The sequence below is a fragment of the Odontesthes bonariensis genome, chromosome 2, assembly GCF_027942865.1.
Source record: "Odontesthes bonariensis isolate fOdoBon6 chromosome 2, fOdoBon6.hap1, whole genome shotgun sequence".
NCBI classification, from domain to species: Eukaryota; Metazoa; Chordata; class Actinopteri; order Atheriniformes; family Atherinopsidae; genus Odontesthes; species Odontesthes bonariensis.
Window position 1 is genome coordinate 17,874,860 of NC_134507.1, and position 23,501 is coordinate 17,898,360.

A 23,501-nucleotide genomic window follows, 5' to 3' on the forward strand; every position below is an offset into this window, starting at 1 on the left:
GTCACATTAGTCAAGACATTAAGTGTACAAGGAATCGTGTACACTTTGATGACAAGAGGCACATTTGTACAGAGCACCTGCTCAATGTACATCCCCGTGTAAAATTAGTTTTCCCCCTCCGTCTCTCTTCAATTTATCGGTCAAATAATCAGCCAACTGCTACACCCACTTTTACAAAGTTACTGTGTGAAAGTACAAAAATGTATTGGAAAGCCTTGGAAGTAATAAATATATATCTTTGGCATGATGATATCATGCATGCACTCATAAATGATCAACCTGGGTTTATCCATCTCCGAGAAAAGGAGCAGCTTCTCCAAACTAATTAGTGAGAACATTCAGCATAAGAATGTTCAGAATGTTCAAAAACCTCTGTAAGCTAACCTACCCCTGCAGCTTAATTTGTCATTTCCGCTCATTGCCTCCAAAAAAATGACAAAATCTTCCTCGCCCTTTCTTCTATGACTCTGACAAACAAACACATACGATCACATATAAAACCACTAATTGACACGAACTCTCTGTTTTGTTTTTCAAAAGCCTCATGAGAGTATTGCTGTCAAGGCTGAAGGGATGGAAGAGGGTAATCTCCTTTGCCCCTATGTCATTAATAACATCAGGCAAGTCTGATTATATCTAGATGAGCTCTGTAGAGCGTGAGAAACAGGGACAGGTCATTTACTACAGACAGTGTCGCAAAGCCTGCAGAAGCAGAAACATAAGAAATTTCTTTATAATAGCTCAAATTATAATCATTATTTCTTAGTCTTAACAGTGCAGGACAAACCCATACACAGTGAAAAGTGTGATAAATAATAATATCTTATTTATTATAAAAAGGAACATTTCTTGTATACAGTGCAGAGAGGTGAAGTGTGCTTATATTACATCTGCCATATCTCAGGGAATCTACATAGAAAAATAGCTGGCAATATCAGATGTAAACTCCAGTTGCCAATTCTGCCACCAGTCACCTCACGTGGGAGTCCATAGCTGGAGCAGCTGCTGCTTGAGAAATACTGAGCTGATCATCATCCCACCTGCTATCCATCCATCTATAGTTCTCTCGTATGCTATGTTGTTTAAAACACAGAAGATAGCCGTTCTCTCTTCTTTTTTTTAATAAGGAATAACAGATTTTGATGTTGTTATATCACATAGATGTGAGCTGTGCTACAAAAAGTGAATAATTTCTATCCAAACATGTCTATGAAAGAAACATTTAAAAAAAACTGTTGAAAACCATCCACATGTGCATCATAAATCTAACAATATGCAAACAGTTTTACAGTTGGAAAATTCACATCCGAGGCTGATTAAAAAGCAATGTATCTAAAAATGGTCTACTTAGCTTCCTCTGTCTCACAGAGGAATTTGTAATAAACAAATTCTTCACATTGTAGTTTAGTGCAACAATGTCTAATAGCTCAACTTGAAATACCTGGCAGGCATGTCAACAAATAAGCAAATAAAAGTGCCACAGTGTTATAAAGTACGGCCAGTAATGTGCTTTTCGGAACTGCACTCCTAATTCTCACTCTCCTCCTCTGGCTTCACAGAAGGAAATGAACGTTTTTCTTGATAAAAAACCAACATCTCCACCTTGTCAGGTTTGAGCCTGTTCCTGTTCTCATCAAGGATGTTCACGAACTCCTTGCCACCTCTTAAAATTCCAAGTTTGCATATCTCACAGTTTGTCATCGCAACGTTTTTATCATCCACTTTAAAATACCTCCACACCGCAGACATTCGTGCTCCCAGCTTCAAGCTGCTGCCGTGTTCTGCTTCGCTTTACGGCAGACCATAGATATAAAAATTCGGGGAGTTATGATTATTGTAGTTTGGGATATACACCTTCCTCAGTCTAAATAAATGCAATGTGGAGGCATTGGAGACCCATCCAAGATGGCGGCCGCGCTGATATGTCAGCTCCAATAGGCAGCGTCAGTCTATGAGGCGTCTAAGTATATTATGTCTATGGTTGAGACAGTCTGACGGTACCACCACATAACAGTAAATACTAAGCTATTATTTTTTCCCATTTGTGTTGAAATATTATAGTTCTGATAAAAAAAAAAACATAATGAGAATAAATATATAGATAGGCTACATATCCGATCCCTGATCGGGATGAAACGTCCGATTTCGATCAAGTCTGAAACCACGTGATCGGGCCCGATTTCCGATCACGTGATCGGATCGGGACATCCCTATTTGAACCTGCAGACTTAATTCATCATCATTGATATTGTTTGAAAGTTCCCCACGAACAGTTGCCCTATTTGAATAAGTCTTCCATCATCCTGAAAGGACCATCTAAAGATTGCATTGTGATAGCAGGCTCACGGTTATTCATATCTGGAGAAAAGTCGTAAACCATACATTTTCAGGTTTCAGATTTTGACAACTTGAGCTGAAAGTCTGCAATCTTAGGGATTCGTGCTCACATGCATTTGTTTATGAACCTTGATCTTAAAGTTGACTCTTTAGGCTTAAATTGAGCTTGAGAGAATTAAAAAAAGACGGAACAAAAAGCCTGTGGCAGCTGTGTAATTGAGTAATCAAGCTAAATATTGACAGCATAATGCTAATGAGCTTGCAATGATAATCAAAGCAACACTGGCATTGCTAAAACACTGATGCACACAGTATTTAGCATGTCAAAATGCCAATATTTGGTAATTAGCACTGAATGCATGGTACAGCTGGCAAATAGTTTCTGATTTTGCAGGAATATGGTCACACAGTGAAGCAAGAAACAAAATTAAATCTTCACCAAATGATGGTCCTGAAAGGTCACGAGTTCTTACATGTAATGCTGTTGGTGGCATAAGAGTCTAAACCAAATGTCACAATCATCCATCTCAGAGTTACTGAGAAATTTCAACATAACGTATAAATGTTAACCTCGTGTTTTTGCTGGAGGAAAAGTCAGATGAAAAAGTCAGAAGTCATTACAATTGATCCCCAGAGTGTTGTGAATGTCTGGAGCAAATTTAACAGAATGTAGCACTGCAGCCACTGCGAAATTTCAGTTTAAACTAAACAATGGACCATTTAGCTTTCCGAACAAACTGACCTACAAATAACCCGACATATTAAAACTGCAATTCCCAAAGCAATGCCGTCAGAATACAAATTATCATCAGTAAAGTATGGCATGTGGATCAACAGGAAGCTTAATCTCTAAAGCCGCACTACTACTAGTACAGCTAAAATACACATTTTCAAAAAAAGGGCAATCTGAATGGTACTGTGTAATAGCAGTAATATTATAGTATAATGGGATGAGAGCAATCTTCTGAGTTATAATAATTATACTTGAGTCGTATTGGCAAACAATTGTTAATATATTAATATATTGTGCATTGACAGCACTTCTGGCAGAAGGAAGATGAGCAATAATCTTTTACTTGGTAAATGTCTTTATGAGAAACACAACAAAGATACTATGCCAAAAAGAAAGAGAAAGAAGTTCCTTTAAAAAAATGATATTCAACTCAAACAAATTTTGCTCTTCTCCTTCATTCAAAAGATTTTTCATTTAAAGAATTTAATCTCTGCTTTTCCACATGGATTTCATTCCATGCTGTTATGATGTAAGTATTGCGCTGCTGACATCAGTGATAAGGACTACCGCCTCTTTAGTGGAGGGAGAGCAATGAAATCAGCTTTGCAGTATCTGAACACTGATGAAAAAATGAAAATGGGACAAAAAAAAAAAAACCTTTTCAGTATAAATTGCTCTCTCATTGGTTTGTGAGATAAATTTTAATTGTTTGTTGCCCTCGTCATTACATGCAATCAACCAGAAACTATTTGCCACAGAGGAAATCAGTTTTAGTAACCTGATAAATTTCAGTCCACCCGGCTGTAGAAAATCAAATGGAGGAAATGAGGTGCGTTTGCTATTCATCAGCAGGTTGGTTATTTTTAGAGCCCGGTCCAGGTTGTATTAGGTGATACATTCTCTATGTATATGTGGCTAGTTGTGTAGACAATTCACACTGAAATATCCAAATTTACTGATTTTCTCAGGCAGTCAACTACCATGGGAATAGTGTAAAACTGGGTTCCACATATTGTCAGGCCCATTTTAGTCAGTGTAAAAAGAATACAGCAACTTACTGCTTATCTTATTATTAACATTGAAATTACAAGAGACACACCTCTCACAAAAACAAGGAATTACTTGTCTTGTCATTGCTGCTTTTTATAAGACTGTCTGTAAGTCAACACAGATGCTTTTGCATCCTGCTGAGGAAAAAAAAAGATCAAATGTTTGCACTCAAAAATATAGAACTGATTCAGAGAGACAGTTCCCCCCACTAAGAAGCCACAATGTGTCAATGTGACATACTTGTGTCTGTGTGAGCGACTGCCTAAATTCCAGCAGTGAACACAGTCATCACTGTATACCTGTGGATGGGAATTGTGTTCATTTTATTTTCATGAAACTTCCATTATTTTGACAAGAAGCCTCAAAAAAAAGCTCAGTTTCTGTGAAATCCATAAAGAAACTATTGATTTCAGACAGAAAAGAGTAATCATAGAAACATTAGCCAGGCCAGTGGGTGGGCCAGATATTATAAATATATTTCTCTGTTCAGGATCTTGAAGGGAAAACAATTCTGAATGTCAACTATTATTACCCTCAAGTTATAATTTATTTCTATGATAATGCCTGTCCCCTAACAGTTTTCTTCCTTTGAACACTTGCAACCTAAAAGTCAGTTCTCAAGCAGTAATATTACTCAGCCACCAGTATTTTGGGTCACTTTCTTTGTATTGCCAGTAGCTGCTCGCACATCCTCTGCAGTTTAACTTATCCATCCATCTTTAATTTGCTTTAAATGTTGTTGCAGTGTTATTTCACAGATCAATATAAACAGAATTCAATGACCTGCAGATGATTTATTGCCTGCATTCCATTAGAAAAAAGAAACGAGAGCAAACTGAGACATTTCTTTGCTTCTTTTTAAACAAATATGTCAGTTTTGAATTTGAACATGGACAGGAACATGCTTTAACAAAGCAGGCACAGGGGGGCATGTTTACAGCTGTGTTGCATCACTTGTTGTTCAGCAACATCCTATAACTGTTGAGATCAGCTGCTGTCCTGAAAATGTGTCAAATTGAAACGTTAGATTGTTTTATAACATGTAATATCAAATGATTTACAAATGTAAACAATGTTTTTTATGTACATTTTACAAAGCATCCCAACTTTTCTGAAGATGGGGTGGTTTTAAAATCCCCATTTTGGTCGTATGAACACAGCAAGTATTTTTTTTAGGTGACAGGTATTACTCTGGCTATATTTGGGACCTCTAAGCTCATGCTTGCCAGATTAATGGATGAATTACCTATGAAACTGTTCCATGCACCAAGAATACAAATCTAAATGAATTCCTTTGAATAAGGATTTTTGAGAACTTGAGCTGGAGAAAACACTGTAATTGTAAAATAATCAATAAATTATTCCAATGCAATAATCAGGAAATTAAGCCATTTGGTCAAGAGAACTTGGCCTCATTTTATATTCTGTTGCTGCTTTTCATGTTCCAATATGTCCCCAGCTAAAACATTCTCCATTTGTCTTTATGCATAATTTACTCTCCACCTGCTCCTCTATTTCAATAAACGCAACTTGTTTAATTTTTTAATGTAAACATTTTCCAAATATATCAATTTTAGGCTTTAAATTGTTCCGTCATTTTACCTTTTCTGTCAAATCCAGAACTTGTCAAATTCAAGTTCTGGTCGAGGTCGTCAGTAAACCCGGCTGGACTACTTTCCATCCCCTCCACACTAGTTTGTGTCTGCCCCTGTGTTTGTTGTATTTCGCTGATATTATTAGAGCAAATACACAGATCAAGAAAAAGATTTTTACCCATGACTGACACCTTCCTAGTGTTTACTTATTTATTACTCCCTATTTAATGAATACTTATCACAGGAAAAAGTCACTCAGTGGTTATTTTCAGATATCTGGAGCTCAATTTTACTCTACAAACGGTCATGGAAAAACAGTAGCTTTTCAAGGTGCTCAACCAAAATAATAGGAAAATAATACACAACCTATTTTTTTAGTAAATTCCAAGGGGTGACTTATTTTTGGACATGCTCTATATGCATGCACACAGTTTCTGTATGTCTTATGCACCTAATTTACATTTATTTTTACTTTAACGACTTTGGGGCTATCTGAGCTCTATTTACCAACAAATGTGACTGGGTGGGTTTAACATACACGCTCTCAGGTGACATATGTTTGTGCATACGAACCCAAGTCATATTTAAGTGGTATGTATGCAGTTATAGTTTCACATACAAACCAGAGCTATTTGGGTACGTTTAAGAATATATGTGCTAAATGTTAGGGAAAAATGCACAGTTTCGCATTCAATATCATCCCAGTTAAGAGAACATAAGGTATGCAAATACTGTGTGCCTGCTGTCACATACATCACTGAAAAGCAGACAGTTTAGTTGGCAGCAGTAAATGTATAAAATGATAAACGGCATCAAAATTCTCTTTTTTTTATTTAGTCTCGTTGTCAAATGCAATCTAAAAGGCCCTCCCGTGTCCAATATTTATCAGAGGCACCTAGACGCATAGAAAAGAAAGACAAATTAGAAATATAACTGATTATTTACTGTCATCCACCTCTCACAAAGCATTAAATTAAGCTTGTTTTTGAGAGTGGAAGCCTAATTGTATCTTTAGAGTGACAAACATCAGGTCATCCTCATTGTAAAACAAAGTTTGCCTGCAAGCTGTGACCAAAACCAGTGGAACAATAAATAGTGTTGGCAAGATTGCAAGTAAAAGCTGCGACAGTAAGCAGAACTCCTTAACGATAAAACACTGCCTTGTCCTTCTCTCATCTGCTCTCGCACTCACTGCAGGCCATAAAGCATGTTCTGCTCCCTCCTTCATTACCAAACTTACTAAAGGGCAACCATTCCTTCTTCTCTATTGAATGGAAGATCAGCTTTTCTCCTGGACTCGCTCAGCATTGGGCTTAACTTTGGGATTTAGGACTATTATTATTCCACATTTAAAGGAATGGTTCGGCGTAAAATGATAATTTGAGCATCACATGGTCATGCCACGTAATTTATATGGGTGATGAGCCTTTCTCCGAAAGACCGCGGCATTCCAAAGTTGGCTATTTTGAAGTGTTTTGTTAGAAACGCAGCCAATGCAACTGGACGGGGCCAATTTGGAAAATATAAGAAATCGGTTGTTTTTCCGCGATAAATAAGCTCAAAAGCGCTACATACTTCAGCTGTGTCATAACAAAGGCCTCGTCAAGCAAACCGAGGCACAGAGAAGTTCATCGGACCACACAGCCTTTCACTGGCTAGTGTTTTTTGAGGCATCACCGGTAGTTCCAACTCCTAGTCTGACCCAGATGTAGGCCTACTGCTTCAAGTTATCAAAGGGAGGCTGAGACGCAAATATGGCAGAAGACGACCATAATTTTTTCGAAGACGAGCCATTTGCGTTTGAAGGCCAACCATACTTGTTTGAGCCCGAATATACAGACGAGGAGTTGCGGGAACGGGAGGAACAACAGAGATGTGCGGAGTAAGCGTCAGTGGGCGCTTCTGCTCGGTCGCGTATTGGAGGTGTTTATCTCCTGTAGTAGGTTATATTTACTGTAACACTGTCTGTATGCCTCCCAAATAGAGTGCCTGCTTGCTGGCAAAGATGCGCGGTGTTGCGATCAGTTTTACAGAAGTCAATTCATGATGAGACTGACAAACTTATACATGTTTCTCTCTCTTCAAACACTTCAAACAAACCTCCAAAGCCATGCGCCTTTTCGGTACAGCATTCTTCTGGGGGGGCTGTGTGGTCCGATGAACTTCTCTGTGCCTCGGTTTGCTTGACGAGGCCTTTGTTATGACACAGCTGAAGTATGTAGCGCTTTTGAGCTTGTTTATCGCGGAAAAACAACCGATTTCTTATATTTTCCAAATTGGCCCCATCCAGTTGCTTTGGCTGCGTTTCTAACAAAACACTTCAAAATAGCCAACTTCGGAATGCCGCGGTCTTTCGGAGAAAGGCTCATCACCCATATAAATTATGTGGCATGACCATGTGATGCTCAAATTATCATTTTACGCCGAACCATTCCTTTAACGATGCAAGCTAGCTGACAATTGTCTCTCACCCATAAGATGAAAACCTAAAGCCCCTTTCACACTGCCGAATAACCCGCGTTTAATTCGCGAATTTAGCGTGTCCGCTGTTGTGTTCACACTGCCAACCCGGGCAGCCACGTCAACTCGACTCGCCTTTCGACCCGCGTCGGACCCTAGTCTTTTTGCCGAGCCGAGTTTGATGTGAACACAATCGACGCGGGTCGGACGTGGGCGTGACGTGAGGAGTTTAAAAGACAGAATGGACAGCTGATTCAGAACAACAGCGACAGGTGAGGACAAGTTTTACTCTGTTTTAGCCTACACCAAGTTGGAGACATTTTTTAATATGGCCAACTGGGGAGACAAGGAGGTCCGCGAGCTCCTCAGCCCCCGAACAGAGGACGTCATTTTCCGCCACATTTCGGGGAAGGTGAAAGATGGACCTCTGCTGGAAGGGCTGGCGAGAAAGATGGGAGAGCGCGGTTTCCCACGCAGCAAGACGCACCGTAAAGTAACATCTCCATGAACTGCATTGCAAAAATGAGTTCTCAAGGTGTCCCGCCATCGTTTGTTTGAAAAATTTGATGCAGACAGGTGTATTTCACCCTACCTCCGACGCATGGCTTGTGCCTACGTCATTGTACACGCCCAGCATTTTATGTGTTTCGTGTGACGCTCTGCCACTAGGCAACTCCCCCTGAACTCGGCTTCAGGCGACACGGGTCACCCTGACACGCCAAGCGTTCACATTGCTCGACGCGGCTCAAAGGTGCAATTTGGACCCGCTAAGATAGCGGGTCGCAGTGTGAAAGGGGCTTAAGACAGCGCATAAGCAGGTTTTTGATGGGTAAATTCTAAAAAACTTGAATTTCCTTGTTACTTCCACAGAGCACTTGCTGACGTAGATACAGTAGTTAGACAAATTGATCCCTTTACACTTTTAATTATCTTTCCTTGTATTGAGGACTTTCTGGACACTTTTTTAAAGAAAAGATATTCATCCAAACCTTTACCAAGACACATGATATGATTAGGAAATTCCAGACAAGAAGCAGCTGTTTGAAAGTAATGCTGAGCCACATTCTGTCTTCAATTATAGAGTAACTGGCTCCGTGTTGTCATTTCGCACCTCTGTAATTGTTTTACCTCTCTTTCTTGTTATTTTGTTTTTTTGGGGGGAAATTTTCCTTTTACATAACTTTATCATCATTTGGCATCTTTCTTGTGTTTTACTGACGTTCCAGCAAGAAATCATGACAGCGGAGTCATGCACAAATCTACCCATAATTCACCTGTGCCTTCAATAATTAACAAAACTGTTAGCCTATATTTCAAAAATTGTTTGCTGTGTCATGCAACAAACCCGCTACACGTGCGCCACGCAGGGTGTCCCCGGATGAATTGCTCCTTCTTTAAAATTTGTGCGAGAGTGGAGCGATTTCACTGGAACGGAATACATTTTTTTGGTGAGCGGAGCGTTTTGCTGTGACTCTGAGCGGTGGAGCGGGGGGAGCGAACACCTATGTGAGCGAGGAGCAGAAATTATTACCGCTCAGTTCCGTTCACATGCTCTGGTGCGCAGTAGGCAAGACAAATAAAGAAACCTGCCCTTTGTGTCCAAAAAAACCCCTATGCAAATGCCCCCTGGATAATGCAAAACAGGTAGAGCAAAACCAAAATGCTGAGAGCTATCCTCAGTTATCCAACATTCCCCGGCAGCAAGGTTCCTGTCCTTTTAATCTCATTAGCCTATCCCTACTGTCTCATGAGGCAAGCATAAAAATGTCTAAGGGAAGCAGCTGCGCCTGCAGGATTGTTTTTCAACTAACTGTATATTGCTGCTGTCTGAAGCTGCCTCTCAGGGTGTTTTAACCTTTCAAGTTGTCTACAGCCCCAGAAGAGTATCTACCTCCGGGCTCACACCTGCGTTCCAACATAGAAACAAGGCAACAGCAGCAGGGTCCCTGAGTGCAATTGCACACAAACGCACAAAATTCCAAATAAATCATTAAAAAAAGTCACACCATCAAGTTGTGGACAAAGACATTAGAGAAAAATGCCCACAGTGACCACCACAATCCCTTCAAACGGCTAGGTGGGGGCTACTGTGCTACCCTCACCATGTTACCACGCTGTTTCTTGCTGCATGCTGGCAACAGTGTTGCCATGGCAGCCATGGAAACAGAGCAGGTTTTTTCCAACTTGGTCCCGATGGAATTCTATCTGCCAAAGCCATTCTTTCTGTTTTCTTCACTCTGTCCCTGGATTTTCTGTGGTTATCATGTAAAATCCTGTCTTCCCTGGCAATGTTGCTCTCCTGAACCTCTGCATAGTATAAACCTGATGATAGAGAATCATACTGCTGTAACTTTTACGGCAACATTTCTGGACATCATTGTGTCAGTCATCAAAAATGGAGTAACAATTTGTCTTTTGTCTTTCGTCTTTCTCATCAGTCCTTGATTTCACTGTTCGTGGTTGAACCTCAAATTAGTGTCAAATAAGCGCAAAATTGTGATCTGGTAGCATCCTGACTAGCCTGTTGTTTTCGAAAGAGCAGTGTTCAGGTGTCCATCCTGCCAGCTAAAGACTAAGAGGCAGGTCTTCTATCCAACCTGTGAACACAAATGAGTGAGAAGCTGAATGAAAAGGCACAAGACACATGCCTGTGCTTGCATTATATCACCAGCAACAGTAAGCAATTTCCTCGGATGCTATATGTGACTGCCATAGCTGTTTTCATTCTCTAATAAGAAAAATAAATGAAATACAGAGCTACATTTACAACAACACAGTTCAATTGCAACATATGAGATCATGCACAGCTGTGTCAGTTTTTATGGGTTTTGACGCAATTTACTGTAAAATATTTTTGAAGTGCAAATCGAAAGTGTTTTTTAAAAAGCACGGTCACAGAAGTAATGGCTTTTTCTTACCACACTTTAACAGTCTATATACACTTGATTTTATTCCAAATAAAAACACACCGTTTATTGTTTATAAAACAAATAGCTGGTGTAGACTAAAGCTGTGGAATCTGGTTGAATAAAGAAATGATTAACCTGAACTTGTGTAATATTATGGTAAAAGTGGGAGTAATTTGTGTGGGAAAAAAAGCTGAAGTGTAGCATTTTATTTTAACTTGCTCTTGCATTTGATTGATGCATCACAGTGCATTGATGAAGCCGATCTGTCACAGAAACATGAAGGAGAATAAAGGAAATAATTCCAGAAGAGATCAGAAACATTTTCTTGCCAGTGGATCCAAGAGTAGGAGTGAAAACAGGGCACTCTGACAGCCTGACAAGAAATATGTTCTGTAATTTAAACATAAAGTAAGCTACAGCTATCTAACTTTGGCATCAATCATCATGTTTGACTCTGAGAAATCAGATCTGTAACTTTTCTCCTTCTGCCTAAACAAGATTCACTCACGATGGACAGGTTGATTCCTGAGACTGTACAGACATAGTCTGCAACACACACACTCACACATTTACACACTCTCACACGCACATTTTCCTCCTTAAGACTGATTAGAAGCACAACTGTTTGCTCACTCCCAGCGGAAGGAAGGGTAGTTATACCGTACAGCTAAGCTATCATTCTGTCACAAGGACTATTCTAAGAAGACTCCAGAGCAAAGCTGTTGCTGCTGCTTAATATTCTATCTTTGATAGCCTGATATGATGTGTTTTTTTTTCAATTTACCTTTATTCATACAGCACACAAAAATACAACTACCTTCAGTGCTGGACACTGAATCGACCAGTTGCAATGACAGCCTCAGTGACATCCCAACAAAACATTTTTTTTACATAAACTGTATATCCCGCTAACATGTGCAAATGAGCCAGAAATGAAAAGATGTTCTGTCTTGTCTTGTACCAACAGCAAATCTGTCAGGTGCTTTTTAAACTAATTGTAGTTGAGTAAGGTTTTGACTGAGTCAGCCTCATTCAGGGTGTTGCAGAAGTCCTGCTGAAAGGTGCTAAAAGCATGTATCACTGTTTCCACGGGCTTGTTAGACAAAAACAGATTGATTTGGTTAGTTGTGAAAAACTGGCCTTCACAACACTGCTGACTTGTTAAAATTCACAGAATAGTTCAGACAAACACCACGATTTTTGCTTTAAATTGTACAATTTTAGTACCACATGTTAGAAAACTGATACTCAGATATTGCGGTTGGTTCTTTAATCTATGGAGCATGCAGAATGTTATAACTATGAACCGCAGCTGTGAAAAAAGCAGAAGTATATACATTGTATTTTGTGTAAATGTGTGTTTGAAAAGTACCTAACTTACTGCACTTACTCTAGCACTAGTTATGCTCTTAGCTGTTTGGTTTTGGAAGGAAATGCACTTATGATTTCTTGTGACCTGAAGTTCTTTTGCCTACCAATGTGGAACACACTTATTGTAAGTCGCTTTGGATAAAAGCGTCTGCAAAATGACTGTAATGTAATGTAATGTATCTGATTAATTCAATGTATTTCATGGGACATAAATGCAGAAATTCAAAGAAAAAATAATTCCAAGAGTGTCTTCGCTTAATGGCTCAGTGTCGTACAGGTGGTAATGAGTTTTTGCCCTTGTGATTTAATTAGATGGTTTTCTTTGTGAGTTTTACCTTAATGACCGTTATGTTTATTATGCTGTGTGAATTTCAGCCTTACAGAACACACAGTAGTTTGTTTTGTAACCGAACAGATAGCTTTACCGCCTGGATGCATTTTGTACAGATGAAGAGAGAACTTTGCAACTATATCCATCGAACTGCATGAAAACATGCAGTTATGTGTTGTATTCAATTGAAATGAGAACATAATGTACCAGGAGATTTGATGAAGTTCCAGATGGGATGTTCAAGCCAGATCTGTGTGAGAGCGATAACAGATAATCGTTCCGTCCGTGTATGCAGCCACCTCAGTGCCATCAGCTGCAGCCTCCAGTCCTGGCATAAGTTTTGAGTTACGACATCCGTGTGCAACATTAGCGGGGGAATGATGGCAGGACGATGAGAAATCCAGTTGGACAGCGATGGGAAAGGTCCACTGTAAATCTTTTGTTCTCATTAAATTACATTTCAACTTTAATAGTTTAATTTGAATTTCTCTCATAAATTACACCAATGTCTCTTGTACTGTAAAATGTTTAAGTTTTAAAAGGATATATATATTACACATTTTTCTTTTTTTCAAAAACCCACTATATTAACTTAATTTTTTTGTAAAATCTCACAAAGCCAACATGCATACTTGTAAAAACGAAGCCCTTCATTTTAAATGACAGATTAATTTGTAGCTTGGTTGGCTCCCATCTGAGGGAAATGAAAATCTTTCATCATAATGAGAGCCCACGTTGGTCAGGAGACAGGCAGAGAATAAAATGTCAAATACTTGACATCATTCAGAAAAAGAAAATGCCAGTCTGAGATAAATATCAAGTGTATAATTTTCAAATTTAGCCCAGTTAGCATGAATAATGCAACTAATGCATTTATGCATCTTACACTTGGAGTAGATCAGTGGTTCTCAGCCCATTTGACTGACACACAGCAGCCATCCTGTTAGATAAGGAGGAACTGAGGACATTTTTTTTTTAAAAGCTAATAAAATTGATCTCTTTTAACAAAAAGATAATTAGAGTGGCAGAGACATGCAGTTCTCGTCTACCTTGACCTCTCTGTGGTAGCATTTCTTAATTGTTCCATGCAGCACGGTGGAGCCTCAGTTGACATGATCAAACAAATTTGAACTCCGTTTCAATGTTTGTTTTTCATCTATGCAGCCGTCTGAATATATTTTTCAGAAAACAATAATTGAAAAATAGCCCTGTTACTTAACTGTCTTTCCAAGTATCCCCTGGCAGCTGTGGAAATACCTGCTGGGGTACACAGACCCCTCACCGGTAATCTGTAGTTCAGTCAAAAACTAGGACAGGCAAATCTGTGTCCTGATTTCTGCTTTGCCTGAAACTGTTCCAGAGATAAGTTGGTTTATGCCCAATCTGAAAAACCAAAAGCTAAAGCAATGATCATTCCAATTAAATTGTGGACAATTCTCTAAGGGTAACAAAATGATAGAATGCTAGAATCAGCAACTGAAGCCTTTAGCTCTGCTACTTTAACCATCTGAAAGGTAAAAAAAAAAAAAAAAACACCTCTTCTTGCAATTGCAATGCAGCATTCAATTCAAGTTTTCCATTATCTTTACAATGCCTGCTTTTTCCAATATTTGTAAAAATATTTAAACAGTTCTTTCTCAAATGTGCATGCGGGCATGGAAGGAAAGGTGATGCCAGTGTAAAAAAAGGACACCCCACGTTTGACTTTGAACGTCATAGAACTTAATGCTTGTCAGACCCTGACAGGGCTGTACTGAATCCTCTCTGCATGGGTGAGCTAAAGAGTGATTGATGCAGACTAACAGAAGATGTGGTGTGTGTGCTGCTGCCGGGAAATACCCAGCATAGCATTAAAGGTTCCTTTCAAACACACACTACCCACAACTCACCTGGACATCCCTTCAAATGCTCTCGACAGCCTGGTATTCCTCAGAATGATTTACAATTTATTTTATTATTTCAAAAGTATCATAATCTTATTGAGGACTGGGTTTCTGCAATTGTAACGAAGACGGCTGTTTTTTTACCACTATCATTAAGATGGAGCTTGGAGATATCAAGTCTCGCAAATCATATTAGTTGTGACCGGCTGTGTCATCACTACACGCTACACGTGACTGGTCCAAAAACACTGCCAGGGTTCTCGACAGTCATTTAGACAATCTGTGACTGAACAAACTGATAGTTTGTCTGTTGATGTGGCATCTTTAAGGGTAATACTTATTCGTACCAGCTGTGCAGTGGAAAGGTTTTTTTTCTTTAAGTCTACATTGTGTTTATCCAACTCTGAACCCTTTTTCAACCATTTTCATTTCTTCAATCTGTGAAGGGAATGTTTTTCTCTGAGAATTCATTACTCCAGTATATTGCCCTGTTATCCTTGTCAGAGCTGAACTGTTGCTAACATGTGCACGTAAACACATCAACTAACAATAGGTGGTACAGGTGATTAGCATGCAGTCACAGTCTGTCTCGTGTTAGAGTGCAGCAGAGTGCACCACATAAAAATAAGGGCAGTAAGCTGAAAACTACACCTGCAGATGAAGACTTTTTGCCTAAAGCTGGTTTGGTATTTAGAGTTCTTTGATTCACTTTTGAAATAATTCATTTTGAAAACAGACTGAATAATGGTAAAAAGAAACAAAAACATCTCTGACTGAAAGTTGATTTTCATATTTGCATGGAGAATAGGGAATAAGTAGTAGGTTACTTAAAATGCTTATTTATTGAGCAAATCTCACTGCCTTTGTCTGTGGGCCAGAATTTGTCGTTTTAATTGTTAAAGAACATTTTTCTTTTGCGGTTGTTTCATCAGGATCGCCGTGTCGAGCTGAATAGTTCAACTCAAATGTGCATGTAAGTTTAATAAATCAAAGAAGCAAGCAAATGCTCTATTCAGCTAAGCAAACAGGTATCAAGTTAAAACCCCTCAAGTGTGAGGATGTGCTATTTTTCTTGTTTGTTTTCAACTGTTTCAGTCCATGATTAAGTTAACCATTCACTATTATTTATGGTTGAATTCCATACAACAGGTTTTCATTAAATAGAGGCAACAACAACAACGCTATTGAAAAGGATCTTTTCAATGCAATTCATATGCGCTGAAATGAAATGTAGAATTTCTATTGCCACACAGCTTTCTGTGGCAACATGCTGAATGGTGTTCTGATATGCTGTCTAGGTTTTCATGATACAAAGACATTTTGATGTTATGAGAATATTTTTGGAGAGGACCACTGTAGCTCTCTCTTGTCTACAGACAAAATAAAACTATCTTCTCTCCAGTCCCTCGAGGTTTCTCCCTCATTATGCTGTCAGTGCGCTCCTGTTATCATCTCTCTGTTTTGCCACTCAATCCTACCTTTTCCGGCATCTCCCTAATTGTGGTCATGCAAAAATGATGTGATATCTATTTGATGGTGTTTGAAGTTTTTTGTAGAGTCTCAGGAAAGCCTCAGACGGCATGTTAAATTCCCCCTTCATTTGACAACACTGGCTGAGCCAAACCCGAAATGAGGCCATAGCTCTACACTTAAGTGTCTGCATCTGAAGCCTGAACATAATATATTGATTGGAAGAGCTTACTAAGGGGGCACTACACTACCTTGGAGTAAAATGTCTGTATAACTTACTTTAAAGGGTCTATTTCTTGAGGGAGACTTAAAGCAAGTGCTCAAACAGTAAATTACCAAACAGCTGGAAGGGCATTAAGGGAAGTATAGTCCTCAGTACCTCCAGGAATTTTCAATCATGCAAATGCAAAGAAATTCTACAAATTGAATTCATCTTTGCATTATTTGGTTGAACTTGTAATTACAAGTAAGTGCGCAAATGGTTGTGCATTCTCTAATCCATCCTTTTTCCCATAAAATGATCAAACATATTTCACTTTAATGTCATCTCAGGGATTAAATCTGTATTACCGATTTAAAGGAATAATCATTTGAACTACTGAGCTTTTTCTTTGTGTATCAATGCAACCATAATGGGGATTTTACATACTTTACATATTTTTGTCAGTGCTGTAAATCACATTGCTGCACGACCACTGAAATAAGTTCCAAAATATGCTTTTGGTTATGGACAAATAGACTGGGGCAGAGTCTGTAGTGATGAGGATGCTGTACCGCTATGTCATGATAAAGAGAAGTAAGGCTGTCGATTTAACATTAGACCTACTTTCCAACCCTCAGTTATGGTCACAAGCTGTGGATAGTGACCAAAAGAAAAGGACTGCAGATACAATTGGCAAAAATGAGCGTCCTCAGAAGGGTGGGCCACTGCTCCTACATATCAAAAGGTGATTCTGGCGTTTGGTCAGGATGCATAATGGATGTCCTGCAGGTAAGGTGTTTTCTGCATGTCTCACCAGAGGGAGACCACGGGGCAGACCCAGGGCCCCCTGAGCTTTAGAAAGTTGCTAAAAGAGGGAAGTCAAAATCATTCTTGCAGAATGCTTTGGAAAACTTAAGCCCTAAAAACTCAAGACAAAAAAAAAAAGACTCAAATCAATTATATAGTAGAATGTTAAAAAGTGATGATAGTTTGATTGTATTGAAAGAAAACACAGCAAACTGCACCATAGTTCTTGAAATGGAGAAACACTAGAAATGGCGCCATTTAGCCAATAAATACTGTGTTAGAAAAGCCTTGGGTTGTTCTTGACACGTCAGACTGAGATGAAAACACTGTCATAACTGCACACATTTTCTGTGAATGAGTCGCTGCACACAAGAGCTTTTAATTGTTGGTGTGAGTTTTCTTTAATGGCGACAGTCTCTAGTGATCTCTTCATCACCACAGCTGACAATAATGTTTAACAAAGGGAGTAACTTTGCTGTAGAGAGATGGAGGAGGGATACTGTACATAGTTTAAGGAAGAACACGCCTGACAGGCTCCTCATCTACATCTAAAGATGTAATTACTCATGCATATGACTTAGGAGATTAGGGATTCGACTGAAATCACTCTGAGGATATAGCCTACTACAGGCTTGCATGCACAGATGAAATTAAAATGCTTGATTGGAAGCTGAACCTCTGTGCACACTCGTAGCTGCATGATTTCTATTAGAGACGTTCACCTCTAATAGCCAGTGAGGCAGCTAAATTCTTCTGTACATTCAAGTGTGCCGACGCGCATTAAAGGAAAGACAGTCATCCTGAGAACCAGCGCCAATGACCCTGTTAAACTGTAAACACACTTTTGCCCATGTAGACAATTACATCATTTGTTCCATGCATGGGTATTTATTGAGCAGCACTGACGTCTAAAGCGCGGGCCAGTGGGCTGGTAGCACGTAAAATAATACACAAAAGAAAACGACAGACATTCTGTCACCACTAGGAAGGGGAATATTTTATCCCATAAGAGTTGGATCACCTTCCTGTGGGCACTTGTTGCCATAGTAACAGGAGCTGATAGTTCTGTCAGTTTGGCTGGTTCGTGGAAGAAAATCGTGGGACTTGAGAGGGGTCAACCCTTGGTGCACAACCTTGCTGCCACAGAATCGTTGACCCTGCTTCCTCCACACTTCAACTCGCCCTCCCATGTGAGCCCAAGAGAACCCGTGCCCTTCATGCATTCATGTATACCAGGGTAACACTACTGTTTTTCATTTCGAGAAGGGAAAACTCACAATGTATGGAATTCTGTTACCAGGTCATACATAATTATGACATATTGTGTTTGTCTTTTGTTCCAAATCTCGCAGACTGTGACCTGGATAAATTTATCTTAATTTGAACTGTATTCAGGATAATAATCCTTTCACCTACCAGGCAGTACATCATCTCATCTCAACTACTTTTCCACCAAGACACACGTTTTGAGCTATTTTCCGTTTCCTGTCTCACCAAAACACACATTTTTCATCTTGACACATTGTCTTACTAGCTCTCCAATGTGTGTGATCCACCATCTGTCCGGTCCTTTCTCAGTCTCCTCTTTTTACTCTATCAGGCTGACTATTCAAATCGCAAGTCCGATAGACCACCTACTCACCCACTGTGCATCGTTCAAATCTAGAGCTTTGACACATGAACGAGCAGAGGCAGTAAACCTTGAAATTCAGTGTGCTGGTGGTCTCGCGAGGCACTTAACTAAAGTGTTGCGAAAACACACGCTGCTGATGGGTAGTGTTAGATCATGAATCAGGAACGATGCTAACACTGTGTTCTATACACCAATTCCAACTGTGGCAGCGTGATCCCGAAAGACCCCTAATCCTTCACACCAAAGCCACAGATTTCAGTGGAAGTGTTCCTGAGTATGTGTGCGGGGGAAATAATCTGTCACCTGGGCAACATGTTGACATTCAACACAGACTTGTGAGGATATTTTCAGGTGTCTGTGAAGACTCACTCTTGACAGTGGCAGTCCTGGTGCAGTTGTAGAGAATAGCCAGCTCCCCAAACACCTTTCCCGGCCCCATGGTGCAGAGCTTCAAACTCTCCTTCGTCACCTCCACCTTCCCATCTGAAAGAAGCACAGAAGTGCAGGGAGGAGATTAGTTACAATGCTATTCAAGTTCCACATTCCTTTTCCAGGGTGATTACCCATGTGTTAAGTTTCAGCGGGGATTTGGAGTAGATAACAGGGGTCTGTGGCTTTTCGCTATTTTTTTAGGGCACCCACCCTCGGTGATCTTGACTGACTGGGCTAGAGACAATACACAATTATTTTGCATTGCAGTCTCCGAGGGATTCTGGCCTTCTACCAACGCCAGTATGAAAAACTCACTAAAACAGCTATGCCTTAAAAAAACTGTTAACAAATTGTGAAAATATTTGTATGTCAACAGGTCTGAGGCACTCTCCAAGAATGTTTATTGATACAGGATATATTGATGCACACACTTATTCAAGAATACCCTTTATGTCAACCTAAGTCACTCTACTCTGGCATTGCCAACAAACTTGTGTATTCCAACTGCTTTTAATTCCATTAATCTGATTCAATCAACTAACAATAGGTTTTGACATCAAAACAAACCACTAAAACTGTTACTCTGCTGCTGTGGAGATGCAAGATGTTTTTTTTTGCAAACCACCATAAATGTGGGTGTTACAGGTAGGTCCGATTGACGTCAAGAGAGATCCTGCACCACCTGAAACAGACCTCATTAGACTGCAGCCAAATCTTGTTTGGAGGTCAAATAACTCCTAAAGATCTATCACTACAATAAACCAGAAAATAGAGGGGGAGTATGTTTTGGAAAGGAGAATTGTGCTCTCTGACAGACTTTTAACACTATGAGAAGGAACATTCTAACCCAAACAATGAATGATGTCTTTCTAACAGTGAGCAAGTAGTTTTGCTGTCTATACCCAATCAAACAGCAACTGAGCAAGAAAAATGTAAAATTATGGGTGAAGAGTTTCTGCCTTTGAAATCTGCATGCCTAAAAATGATGCAAAAGAAGTATTACATTGATAAATTGAGATTCATTCAAGATTAAGGAGGTGTGTTTTCACTGTAATCAAGGTGAAATCAGTCTCAGTTCCCTGATCCCTATATATTTGTGATCAAAAGTAATAAATGTACACTGCCTGGAAACAAAACGTAAGACAACAGCATCTGGACTTGTTTTGACCAAGAACCGGCATTCCTGGGTCACTGGTAAAGTTTAATTTGATTCAGCTAATCCAAACATTCCTTTAGACGACAAAGTTATTTCACATTGTTCCATTTAGCTTTTTTATGACAGCTTACAATGAGAGAAGGTGAAATGTAATCTAAAACAAACTTTTGAACTTCATGATGCATAAACCTGATGACATACATTCATTTAAAAAACACAAATACAGTATATAGTAATATATCACTTTTGCATATGGACACATATATTCTCCCACACCAGAATGTGTCACATACTGCAGCATGTAGGTTTGTTTTTCTTAGTAATTCCTTTTTTTTAGAACTCTGTGCTAAACATTTAGCTTTTAATGGTTGATGTTGCGGTTGCATTATTTCACGCGTTGCTGAAGTTCCTTTATGTTGGTGTCGTATTGTGAAACTGAGCTGAATATTACTGGACTTCCTCTGGGTAATATGCTTAATGAAAGCATAAACATCAGCCCGAATATGTCTAGACAACACGTGTTAATAGTAATCTACATGCAACACATAGTCAAACCACAAGCCCAAAGCATATAAATCCATATTCTTATCTCACACTGCACACAAGAGGCTCATTACCCCTGTGACTCGGTTGGCGGTTCTTGTCACTGCCTTTGGACAAGCTTCGTCGACAACGTATGTTTTCACGGAAGCTGAGAATTTCTGAAGGACCGTGACTGTGATTCACAGAGCAAAAATTCAAAGAAAAAAGTAAAAGTGAGCTCGACACAATTGATGAAATCTGACGATGATGAGAGTGAGCAAGTGAGCCACAAAGAAAACAGTTTGACATGTCATTTTGTTAGAAGGTCATGACCCCCTTTGACAGAAAACCTCTAAGAAAATGTACTTTATCCTTCTTTCTCTGCTTTATGTTTTTATTTCCATTTTGTTGAAACCTTTTCTTTTTTTTTTTTTAACCTCAGCCAACAACACATTATCCATCGCCACCCAGCATGAAACAATACACTGAGAGAAAACCTTCAGCTCTTTAAGTGTGTCAACGTCTCACTGTGTGCACTCCTGCAGTTCTCCATGCCCCTGTTTAGCAGCTCTTTTTTTTCTTCCAGACAATTCCTGTAACAGTGACAGCTAGAAATTCCCGTATAAAGCCACATAAATATTTTTAACACTGCAGTGCATATGAATCTGACATCATTATCGGTTTAAGTTTCTTCGAGCAAAAAAAGAGCAAGTTCTTTTTCACCTCCAGCGATTACACAGTCTAATAAATGCACAGCTCATTTTCTGAAACTCAGACTTTATCAGTCTTAGTCTGAACATGATAAAGACTGTTTATATAAAGAACACTGTTTCATTAAATAATAATTCAAAGTTGAAGTAGTTTTAATCACATTCCTTTGAAAATATATAAAAATGTTCTGTAGGTGTAATAATTCCTAAGGTCTTGTCTTAACAATAAGGAGCACCTTCGAGCTAGATCAAGTTTGATTCTCAACACAAATAGGAGGATAGAGACAATCCTTATTGTAGATAACTTCTTTTATTTCCTGCTCCCTCTGAACAAGCTCTTATTAATCATTGTCATGTATGATGTATCTCTTCCTGCGCACCTCAGGATTTCTCAGAGGAAAAAAGGAAACAACTCATACTTGTTTATTAACCCTGTAAAATATTTCATGATTTTCTTTCTTTTCCTAAAACAAGCTGTGTGGTGTCAGTTTAGCCATTCAGAGTCTATTAACATTACAATTAGGGTGCTTAATTAACTACCAGATTCCAGGATGAAAAAGGGACCAATCAGTGAACTTATAAATGCACTTCTTCTTATCTCTAAGCTCTTAAACCGTCATTGTACAAAAATATGCAATGAATGTTTCGAAACAGAAAGGTGGTTTCCAATCAATCTGGGACTTCAGTGTCTTGTATAAGAGTACAAAAAAAGACATGATAGGTGGGAAAAACTTTACACTGACGATATAAAAAATCCATTAATTTCCCATGTAGACTGAGAGACATGAAATAAATTCCTGAGATGCATGGGGCTTGCTGACTGCAGGCACCAAGGGAATTGCCAGAAAAAAAAATAGAATTACTCAATTATTTATTCCACAAGTGATCTGTTTTTAGAAACTCCCGTTGAGAAGCTCACATGCATCCCTCCAGACACGCAAACATACTGTCCAGCTTATATCCTGTTTTTGTGACTAATAATGCCTTATCACACAGCTTTGTTTTTCAGAATAGCTACAAATTCACTTGAAATTCATCTCACATGAGAGCTGCAAATGAACACATGCAAATACGCAGTCCATTACTTGGCAGGCAACCTGATATGAAGGTACAACTCATTCACATTCTCATACACACAGTCTTTTGATATTTGTGTGCAGTCTAAAAGAAATAAAGTGCAAAACATGTGTACGATTATCACTGTTATAAGGTTTTTCGCCATCCGTTTACCACATCCTTGCCTGAGGCTGTGTAACTGTGTTAATGGGTGATCATTTGAATGCAGTAGCAGTATAGTAAGGCATTAGGACAGACCTCGCAGCAGACATTGGCTCAGGATCAGATGTAACTCTGGCTGTATTTCAAATTAAAAAGCTCTTAGTCTAACTTATCTGTGCTGGTGTTCAAGATTTCACAGATAAAGAGAAATGTGAATTTTTCTTCTGCTAATTCTCTAACAGGCATGACATAAATTCTTAGTGATCTACAGGGTATCTGAAACTAATTATTGAAATGATTGACCATTTTTTGGAAGAAAAAAACAGATGGCTCAAAAAAAAAGTGGATGCTCAGATATTGATTAATGCTAAAATTGATAATCAGATAAGACACTCATCTGCAACAGTACCAATACCAACAGAACAGTCCTCACATCCTGCAGTTGATGCACAACTTTGCAGGTACACAGTCACTTTCCTCACAAGCAGCTGCACACATGAATGTTAGTTGACACTCAATCAATAAGTCAGTGACTGTAGGCTATGGCTAGTAACGAGTGATGTAATTAGTTTTGCATGTGTGTAACGCTAATAGATATTGCTGATTTAACCGGAAAACACAATGATTTGTGTCTGAAAAGACCAAAAACCGAGACTACTGTCAAGCAATTTCAGTTGTGGCA

At 39.1% G+C, this 23,501-nt stretch overlaps 1 protein-coding gene across 2 annotated transcripts in view; it reads right to left on the minus strand.

Annotated features, from left to right (window-relative positions):
* Window positions 1–23,501, minus strand: part of LOC142394796 (cGMP-dependent protein kinase 1) — a 90,499-nt gene that overhangs the window by 41,404 nt on the left and 25,594 nt on the right. For both annotated transcript variants that reach the window (XM_075478394.1, XM_075478393.1), the window contains exon 3: window positions 19,151–19,264. In XM_075478394.1, the coding sequence (XP_075334509.1) occupies window positions 19,151–19,264 (114 nt within the window). The remainder of the gene's footprint in view (window positions 1–19,150; window positions 19,265–23,501) is intronic.